We start from the raw sequence: 10,743 nt of genomic DNA, 5'->3' as shown, positions 1-10,743 counted from the left end.
AAATATAATAAGGCGCCATTTCAAATCAAACACAAAGAGTCTGAATAAATTCATGGACCTGCTGGTTCCGGCAGGACCAACTGGACCGGCGCCAGCCGCCGGCAGCACGTTCTAGAACCCGTCCAGAACCGAGCAGCTGAGGTCCAGTTCGACCTGAACGGAACCAGCCGGAGGAGAGCAGCTGAGCTCGAGTCAGAACCTTCCAGGCGTTCAGCCGCCGAGAGCCGCAGGCTGAGACAAAGGCGTGACACGCCCACCCAGAACCAGCCGAACCGGGACCAGAACCAGGACCAGCAGCAGGTTCTCTCACCTCTGGAAGCTCACCTGGTTCACTCCACAGCCAGCAGCAGGGTGAGCTGCATTGTGTCTCTGCAGGGGGTCCGGCAGGTTCGGGTGAGTCCGGGTGGTTCCGACAGGTTCGGCTCCAGCAGCGGGTCTGGAAACTGAAGTGGAGAAAAGCAGCAGGACGGAGGATCTGAGCTCCTCTCTGGTTCCGGACGATGCAGAGAATCTGCAGCAGCTCCAACTGCAGGTGTGCGTGTGTGTGTGTGTGTGTGTGTGTGTGTGTGTGTGTGTGTGTGTGTGTGTGTGTGTGAGAGAGAGAGAGTGTGTGAGTGTCTGTGGGAGTGTGTGTGTGTGTGTGTGCGTGTGTGCGTGTGTGTGTGTGTGTACAGTAGCTGCTTTCTTTTGTTTTCTGAAGTGTACACACATACATGACGGAAAGAGCTTTCAAAATAAAAGCCTGTGAGGTCCCTGTTCTCTAGTCTTCAGCCTGTCCACTGTCCCTCATTTCCTCCATGTCTGAGTCCAGTTTGTGTCCAACCTGAGACTGGTGGAGGTTATGGGCCGGTTTAGGTCAGCAGAATGGCCTAGTCAAAGCTTGATGTTCCGTCCCTCCTGTCAGTGAGAGGAGGTGCTCCAGAGTTCTGACCCAATAAAGCACACCACACTTTTCAGATTGTTGTTTTAAATGTTTAAAGCCACAAATTATTTTATTCCCTCCAAGTTCTGGTCTGTCGGCTCGACTCGAGGTCCCACCAGACCGGACCGGACCGGACCGGTTCAGACCAAACCCGACAGAACCGCAGACTTCAGAACAAATAGCCAGGCAGTGAAGTTCTGGTGACCCAAGTCTGTTTTTCTCCATCCGGATCCTTCGGGTCGGTCTGGACTCCCAGAACCTCACACACTTTGTCTGGATCCATTAAAGGCCTAGAGAACCGAGACCGAACCGACCGGGACGGGTTGAGGTTCTAATCTTACCATGAAGCAGTTTGACTCTGAGCGCTTTTCAGCCTGGGCTCTTATTTTGGTATTCTACAGGAAGTGTTGATCGTGGTTTGTCTGCAGCTTTAGTAAAGTTTCACCGCCACCCAGCGGCCGCTGGTGGAACTGAAGCTCGGAAAACAAACATTTTTTCATGTTTTATTCCCTATTTATAGAACCAGTTTAGTTTATCCCGACACTTTCACAGCAGATTGAACGTTTAGATTGAATTTTACTGTCAAATAAGAGATATTTGGACCCAACATAAGAGATTTATTCCGGCAACGAGGAGAAACCAGTAAAAGAAAGAAGCTAATGCTGGTTTTACTGGTGTGACCTGGAAGCAGAGCTGAAATCCGTTCAACTGAATTATCTCTGGATCATCACAGAACCAGAACCAGAACCAGAACCAGGGTGGCTGTTTGTCCAGCTTCCTCGTTTAAATGGGTGAATGTGAGTCCAGTGCGACTCAAAATGACTTTAAAACACTTTATAAGTTCAGTCTAATTAACCAGAACCGTTTTTCATATGACAACGTTTTGGGAAACAATTACATTTAATTTTATTTCTGTTTAATAAGAAGAAACCCGGACATTAATATATTTTTGTCATAGTTCTGCCTTCATCTAATGTTTTAAATTTGTAATGTAAAAGTGTTTCATATACAATTCATTTATTATTAAACCTTTTAACTTCTATGTGAAAGTTTTGATGACAGGAAAAACTTAAGAAACTAAAGAATTTATTTTACTTTAAAAGTTCATAGAAAGGTTTTGGTGATGAAAACATCAGTTTTTATGAGGCGGAAGAAATCAGGTCTAAACAACCCGAAACATTTCTATGACCGAGCTGCAGGTCATCGCCATAGCAACCTCACCATAGCAACCTCACCATAGCAACCTCACCATAGCAACGCGCATTCCTCCTATGGTTTTAATAATACTACTGGAACAACGGGTGAGTTAAAGGTTCTGGCAGGTCCGGAACCTGCTGGGTCAGTTTGGATCGTCTGGGTCCAGAGCTCCTCCATCAGTCAGTTCACTGAGTGAGAGCCCACAGCACCTGCTGCCACCACCATGCCAGGCTCCTCCCCGTCATAGCAGCAGCAGCAGCTTTACCAGTGAACTGGTTTCACTGGGCCGTCTCTGGAGGTCCAGTTCCTGGCAGGCGGACCTTTGGCTGACCAGTTTCCTCTCTTTTGGGTTCTCCTCGGTTCTGAACACAAACTGATTCTCAGCGAAGCTGGACTCTTCGACGGAGTCTTATTTTGAAGGCTCGCCCAGCCGCTTCCTGTTTGGTCGGTAATATTCGGTTCTGGTTCGGCTGTCGGTGTTTTCAGGATCAAAATGACCAAACTGCAGCTGCTCAGCGCCTACCTGACGGAGCGGCTCACCGCCGTGGTGAAGGAGGTTCTGGACGTGGTGGAGGACACGGTGGCCCAGTACCGGGAGGAGACGGCCAGAACCCGGCGGGAGAACGAGAGTCTGCGGAGGCAGCTGCGGGACATCCTGCTGCTGGAGGCCGAGACCGAGTGGCTGAGTGAGGGTCGTTCCAAACCCCTCCGGGAAATCTCTGGTTTTTAAACTTACTGGCGATTTTAACGTTAAATATTGACCAAATCAAATGTATAAAAACCTATTCTGTGCAACCAGAACCGCGTTTAATATTCGGCTTTAGCTTAAAGGACCATTTCTGTCCGTATATTAAAACAAAAGGGACTTTTTCAGGTTTTACTTCCTCTTCCCCTGAAGCTGATGGAGAATCAGCTGATGGTGACTTTCATTAGAAACTAACAGACTCTGCTGTCCAGCTCAGTGGAAATCAGTTATTGTGAAGCTGATATTGGGTCTAAATGAGTCTCACTGAACAGATTTATTGGTTTATGTTGATATGTAAACACAAAATGATATTTTTAGAAAAGCTTTAAGGGACGTTGAGCCCGAGTCTGTGCTGTAATGAGCAGAATCCTACAGATGCAGCTCATTAAATGATCTTATCAAAAAGTTAATTTAACTAAATCACTTCAAAAAGTAAAATGGTTGATTTATTTCCCTCAGAGTGACTTCAGGTGTTTTGACTCAGAATCACACCAGACCAATAAAAAGTATTTTAACAGAAATGTTCAACCTGCTTCCAAATCATCCAGCGCTGCGTTGAGTTTGTGTCGCACAAGGATGACGTCATGACAGTGTTTGACCTCTGGGGGCATCCATCTATTGGACAGCCCTCAGCGTCAGTCCTGTGATTGGACCGGGGGTTTGTAATGGTGCCAGGCTGGTGCTGCAGTGAGAAACTGCAGGGGTCCAGGGACGCATCCTTGTGGAACACCTGCAGATAATTGTAGGTGAAGATAACCTGGACCTGCTCTGACTAGCAGGACTCCATAAATATGCAACAATCTCCTTAAAGGTCACCTGAGTTCTGTGGGCCGAGTCGTTGATGTTTTAGCTCCAACAGTCCCAGGTTCCTCTGACCGACGCCACTCGGAACCTGAGATTCCAGGTCTTAATGTTGTGACTGCTTGGCATGAGGTGAACGGGTTCTGTTTCTGTTTCAGGGTCGACCCAGGCCGGTTTGGGTTTCGTACCTGCAGAGCAGCAGCCTAGTGACCTGAAACCCAGAGCCCTCCTAGAGGAGCCAGACTCCTCCCTGACCCAGTTCAGACCTCCTCCGGCTTCAGTCCAACTTCTGTCGGTTCCGAAAGAAGCGACATCGGCACCGACCCAGCTCCGGCCCGCAGAACTCTGGGATCAGACACCGAAACCCGACCCGCTGCCGGAGGCGTTCCGGAGGACGTCTCCTCTCCTGGCTCATCTGCCCCTGAATCCTCCCCGGATCCACGCTGACGGGCCGGCGGCGAGGGAGGAGCCACAGGCCCCGGCACCGGCACCGGCACCGGCACGGGTCAAAGCCGAACCCGAAGAAGCAAGCAAAGAGAGAGCAGCTGAGTCTGTGAACGCTCATGTTGAGTCGGGCTTTGACTACACGTCTGAGAAAGAGAAGCTGCCGGCGGATCAGCAGGACGCCTCCAGAACCGGGCCGTCCTCTCAGGAGACCCGGCCGCCTGAAGACGCCGCGGTCGCAGCCCTCATCCCTGAGCTCGTACACCGCTGCCCCCGCTGCGGCGAGGCGTTCAGTCACAGCGCGGGGCTCCGCCTCCATCTGGAGCAGAAGAGGAAGACCTACGCCTGCGACTGGTGCTGCAAGTCCTTCGCCCAGTCGGCCGATCTGCGGCGCCACCTGCGCACCCACACGGGCGAGCGGCCGCACCGCTGCACCTTCTGCTCCAAGAGCTTCAGCCAGAGAGGGAACCTGCGGCGACACCTGCGGATCCACACCGGCGAGCGTCCGTACAGCTGCCCCTTCTGCTGCCGCACCTTCAGCGACGGAGACACCATGAAGAAGCACAAACGCACACACTCCGGGGAGAAACCGTACCGCTGCGGCCGCTGCGCCAAGACCTTCACCAGCGCCAGCGGCCTGCAGCTGCACCTCAGGAGGGACCTGTGCTATGGAGCCAGCGCCTGAACGGATGGACCGGGGCGGCGGGGCACGGACTCACTCAGAACCTTTCAGAACCTGCAGGAGCAGAACCTTCTGCGGACCGGATGGGGTCACTGTTCAGGGAGTTTCAGAATGAATAAATGTGGTGTGAAAAGAACGTTTTGGATCCAGTCAGAACAGAACCTGACCGAGAGGTCTGGGTCCAAACACTAACCAGCAGCAGGTCCAAATCCTGTTTGGATCAGAACCAGGACTACGAAACGGGTTCTGGATGTGTACCAGCTCCAACATGTCCAACCTGGAGGGCTGCAGCATTTCCTGAACCCAATCAGATATTTAGGAGACATCGGACCAGAACTGGACAGAACCGGTTTACACAGAATCTCAGATGCAACCGGAGCGAAGACGGGAAGGACTTGGGAGGCAGATCCAGGTCTGACCAGCAGACATGGAGCAAATGTTCATCAGGCCCATCAGCAGCTTCCAGAGACCCAGCATCTGCCATGGATCCTCCCATGGGGAGCAGTGGAGTCCGACCCGCTGCTGGAGGCTCGGCAGGAACCAGAACCTCCTGAAGGTTCCCTGAGGATCCTGACCTCAGGGTTTGGAGTCTCCGGAACCAGAGCAGCTCTGCTGGTTTGTGTTGAAGCTCAGGATGAAAATCTTTTCTGCTCGTCTTCCGATCAGAACATCTGCTGCTGAATCAACATGTGAAGAGTTGGACCGGAGCGCTGCCAGGTTCTGGAAGAAGGAAACTGTCAGCAGCCTGGAAGTAGCAGAAGCAGCGACATTAGGCAAACCCGGCCTTTAACTAGGCCACATCTAATCTGCTCTTTAATAAACATCCAGCAGGTCTAAAACTGAACCGGATCCAGTGAGGACGGTCCGGGAAAGCACTGCGGCCTGCAGCGCCCTGGGGTTACCATAGCAACCGGCCATGACAACCATTACATGACTGGTTGGACTGAGCTGTGCTAAACTTCCCAGAGAAAAAACTGGATCAGGAATCCCAGTGGTGAAAATTTGATCATCAGATTTTGGTTTCATGAGAAAAATGTTCAATAAAATGTTTAAACTTGATAAAAATGGTGTTAATGTTTTTTCTATGACACTTTCTGCCGCATATCAGACATGAAGAAAACAAAATGGAGAATCGTCCGTTTAACCTGGAGATAAATGAATGTTTATGGAATAACCTCAAATCAACAGTTTCTCAACATCTAAACTTGATCTTTCATGCGACTCGCTTTTGTCTTTTGCTCCATTAAATCATAAAAATGTTTCCACATCGTCTCAGATTTCTGATGATGAAACATCCGGAGCTTCAGCCTCCATGTTGCTCCGCCGACCTGAACTAATCCAGCTGCCTGCAGGGGGCGCTGTGGACACAAACCCAGGCAGCGCGCAGGCAGAGCTGCAGGCAGGATTTATTGTCAGAAAAACCGCAGGTGGAAATCCAGAGCCACGATCCGACATTCAGTCGTGCAGAAAAAGGAACCAGAAAAATGTAAACACACCCGGAAGTTTCCGTTACCATAGAAACAGAGACAGGACATCAACATGATCCATGCAGGAACCCTAAGAACCACTTGGATTAATTTAAACCACCGTCTTCATTCTCAACAAGAGAACAACGGTTCAGTCTGAGGACGGAGATTAGATCAACAGACTCGGATTAAAACAGGATATAATCCAGATTAAGATAATGGAACCCAGATTAAAACGTACTCAGATTGAAATACGTTAAATTAGAAAACAGATCAAATAAAGACAAAACTAATTTAAATCAGGAAATTATCATTAAATTAAGATCATTTCTAGATTAAATGAAGGTTAATCTGGAAATGAAACGAGAAGAAACGCAGATTAAACTATGAAGGAGTTTAGATTAAATCAGGGGAATCTCAGATTAGGGTTAATAACATATTAAATCATGTTAACAAATCAAAAGGAGCCAACGATTAAATTAGATTAAATTAGAAAACCCCTTCTAATCCTAGTCTGGGTTAATCTGACTGAGGCCAGCAGGAGGCGCTGCAGCTGATGGAAGAGCCGAAAGATCAAATCAGCAAACAGAAAAATGTATTTATTTTTTTTCAGTGGCGGCTAAATCTGCTCCTTAGTCGCATCTTTTCAGGCCTGCTACTGCCTCTAGTGGCCTGGGGTGGTAACACAACTAATATAACTAAATCAGAATACCACAAAGTCTTTATTTATTATTCATTCTGGCATTACTGGCACCGTAAAAGATAAATTATCTTATAAAACAACATACTTTTTCATTTTCTTAAGGATGTAGATCTAATTAAATGACATAAACAAGACCTTTATATATCATAAATAATATCTATATATCTACATCAATTTTGGGAGGAACAAAAGAAATAAAGAAACATGAAAAACAACATGATGAACTATAATGAAAATACCATTCGCAATGTATACGTAAGAAATTTAATTGATTAAAAGTCAATAAACAAACGAATGAACAGAATAATAACAACCCAGGTTGTTAAACAGACATAAGCAAAAATTCCTTTTTTTTGTTTTTACAGTGCCATGTATGTTATTCAGAGACTTTTTGTTGTCGAGTCTCATTTATAGAAAAAAATGAGATGAAACTATTTAATCCATCAACGAGGAAATTTTCCTCTGATTCTAAAATGATAAATCATATTTATGAATTACATTTTTACACGTGTTAAGTTTGAACATTTTAACTCAACAACCTCTAGCTGGGTAACCCCAGGTCTTCTTAAAAGGTAGAGTCTCTGAGAATAATTCCTCAATATAGTCAGTGTTTTCAGCCAAGTTGAGCTGACTGTCCAAAAATGACACAAGGAATTTAAAATTTGCCAGAGTTTCAACAGGTTGGCCATCGAGAGAAACTGGAACCACTTTCAGGTCTTATCTCATTTAATTAGCTCTATTTCCTTAAGAAAATGAAAAGGTATGTTCTTTTGTGAGTGAATTAATCTTTTACTGCTCCAGTAATGCCAGAATTAATAATAAATAATAAAGACTTTGCGGTATTCTGATTTAGTAATGGAATTATATTAGTTGTGTTACCACCCCACGCCACTAGAGGCAGTAGCAGGCCTGAAAAGATGCGACTAAGGAGCAGATTTAGAAGGACACCGAAAGCTACAGAACTGCTAGAAACTGTCAGCTGCGTTGAAGTAAATAAAAGAAAGAAGTTAAAATACATTCTGAGAGTGAAACTCCTTCCTAAAGGTGAAAATATATCACAGATTTCAAAAGAAAATAAAAACGGAAGTATAGGAAACAGCGCCCCCTTCACTTCCGGATTGCAATGGTCCCATTTCCAAATAAGGTGAGACTGACAGCGGTCCGTCCCGCCCCTTCCTGTCCCGCCCTTCCTGTTTGCTGCAGCGAGGTCCTTCTCAATCAGTGCACCTGAAGGACCAATCACACCGATATTCAAACAAGATACAATATGTTTTTAAACGAGGCCTTATTTAAAGACAAACTCACTTTTCTGGGACGCAAAAGGCTAAATAACCCCTCCTTATGCTCATATTGCTCACCGTCGCCCCTTCTCAGTTTACTCTAAGCCACGCCCACACACACAAGATGGCGGTAAGTCCATTCTGATTGGTTGAACCCTGCGGCCCTGGGCTGAGGGGGCGTGGCTAGACTCCTGTCTGCGCCTGACAGTTAGCTGAAGGGGCTGTTAGCCCTTCGGAAAGACCCGGGATTTTCACAGGCGGTTTGACGAAAATTTAACAAAATTATTTTAGAAATAATGTGTCTAAAATTAAATGTATTTCAATGTATTTAATTTTACGTAGTCCTAACATGTCGGGAGTAGCCCACTAATCAGCGTCCCTGACTTTTTTGTTTCGCTGATGAATATTTTATCTTCTAAAAATGTGAATTATTTTAGTCCAAAAATAAAAATCAATTAAAAAATGAACCAATAGTTCAATAATAAATGACTCCTGTCAAAGTAAAGTCGTCACAGTTCAGATCCGTTTGATGATTCTGGATCACAGAACCAAAACTAACATTTACCGACTCGGAAAGTTGAGTGGAAGGAAAAAATGCATCAGTACCAGAGATGACAGCAGCTATGAACCAGAACCAGTTCTGATCTGGTACCATCTGCTGGTTCTGGTTCTGGTCCACTGGGTTTTCTGAACCCCACGGTCAACGCAGCATCAGAACCTAAGAGACGACCCAAAAGGTTCTGTCAGGAAGAGGAGGCAGAACCAGCGATGAAGGCTGCTACCAAAGCAACCTGGACCTCCAGAACCTCATCAGAACGTCATCAGAACCTCATCAGAACCTCAGGCCGGTCTCCATGCTACGCTGCATTGATGCAGTAATTTTGAGACAGAACCCGATATTTCTGGATGAAATCTGATTTAATAATCTGATGTTGGGTTTCCATGTGAACCACCAGAACCTTCAGAACTACAGGAAATAACGTTGGCATGTTTGGCTCTGTGACGGATCGTTGAGCTGAACTTTGATGCCCGTTCCCCGGCTGTTCCCGTCATCCGGATGGAGCCGAACGTTTCCGATCCATCGGATCGTTTTTCTTTCTGGATTCCAGAGAACAGCTGACCTTTGACACCATCCTGAAAAAAATATCATCTGAACTAACGGTTCTCAACGTGGGCGGTACCGCCCCCCAGGGGGCGTTCAGAGGACGGCAGGGGGACCTTTGGGGGGCGTTTGGTCGAAGGTAAACTTTACACCTTAAATCCACAACAATACCAGTTTAGACTTTGAGCAACTTGGTAAAACTGTATTGTGTAACATTAAATCATGCTTGGCTGCAACTGTATGGATGGCAGCTCTTCTTCTATTCAGTGTTTGTAGCTTCTGTTAGCTTCTTGGCGCAGCTCCTCTCCTGCTACTGGTAGCTAAAATCACGATACCCTCACTGAGTATCCCTCTGAAAAATGAACCCATTTAAATAAAGAAATGAAGAAATCCCTCCATGGTGATTCCACGATAGAGAGCGTTCATTTTATAGCGTTAACACGGTGCTGTAAGTGGTCCGGCATGAAACGGGCTGATAGAACAACACAGCACTTTTACATTTCAATAATCAGAATGCAGAAATTGTTTCCGTTGTTTTAAAAGGTTTATGTCAGTCTGCCTTTTCCCCATCGATACGCTTCCCCACCGCCCTGCACCTTAGGGGTTAAGGTTGTGCTAAACTCTGAAACTGGAGAAGCGGGACATAAAATGGAGCGACGAACTAGATGTGAATTATGGCATAAAAACAGAGAATCTGACGCTGAACAGTGAAAAATCAACACTTGATGTGAAACATGACGATTAGGCGGCGCAGCAGGTGATGAGTGAAAATTACTGATGGTGAATAAACGATAAAATAAATGTAGCAACAGGAAAGAAACTAAAGTGGACATAGCAATAAACCAAGAAAGGATAAAACTAATCAAAGGAAACTAAATGGAAATGAATGAAGAACAAAATGCAAGAATAAACTAAGAAACTAAAGTAAATACGGAGGAATAAACTGGTATGGCAAGACCTTTAGAGCAATAATTAATACAGAGACTGTATGGCAAGAATAAACAGACACTATTTCAGATAAAAGGTAAAATAATATTGTTTTAGTGTCATGGGTTTGTTGAGACCACATCTAATACTGAGAATAAATATATCTTAGACCATAACAGTAAAGAACTGATCACTTATTTATGTTTTAATTAGATTTATTTATTTCTTCAATATTATTGTTCATGTCAGTGTTAATGTCATGAGGCTGATGACTCCATGACACTTTGACTCATTAGGATTTGATTAAGAACCAGATTTGTTCTTTGTCATTTCTGTCCAGTAAAACTATGAATCTATAATCAATAGTCAGGTCTATATAAAGATATAATCCATGTTTCTGTCTCATATTTGTATTAAAAGGATCTTTAGTTTCTCCACTGAAAGCTCTGGTTTGAACAATAAATGCCACATGAA

At 45.6% G+C, this 10,743-nt stretch overlaps 1 protein-coding gene and 1 long non-coding RNA gene across 2 annotated transcripts; one reads left to right on the top strand and one right to left on the bottom strand.

Moving 5' to 3' along the window:
• Nucleotides 1-1,940: 1,940 nt before the first annotated feature.
• LOC103469473 (zinc finger and SCAN domain-containing protein 21-like) lies at nucleotides 1,941-6,326 on the top strand. Its single transcript, XM_008417170.2, has 2 exons — nucleotides 1,941-2,805; nucleotides 3,824-6,326. Exons 1-2 carry the CDS (start codon nucleotides 2,613-2,615, stop codon nucleotides 4,792-4,794), a joined length of 1,164 nt encoding a protein of 387 aa, XP_008415392.1. The 5' UTR covers nucleotides 1,941-2,612; the 3' UTR covers nucleotides 4,795-6,326.
• Nucleotides 3,290-3,817, bottom strand: LOC108166482 (uncharacterized). The gene is made up of 2 exons (XR_001776837.1): nucleotides 3,681-3,817; nucleotides 3,290-3,594 (listed from the first exon to the last, which is right to left on the bottom strand). It is a non-coding gene; the product is annotated as an uncharacterized LOC108166482 (long non-coding RNA).
• Nucleotides 6,327-10,743: the final 4,417 nt, after the last annotated feature.

This window comes from Poecilia reticulata, linkage group LG8 (genome assembly GCF_000633615.1).
Source record: "Poecilia reticulata strain Guanapo linkage group LG8, Guppy_female_1.0+MT, whole genome shotgun sequence".
NCBI lineage: Eukaryota > Metazoa > Chordata > Actinopteri > Cyprinodontiformes > Poeciliidae > Poecilia > Poecilia reticulata.
The sequence above is the reverse complement of the archived record's forward strand: the minus strand, read 5'-3'. Positions and strand labels throughout refer to the sequence as shown.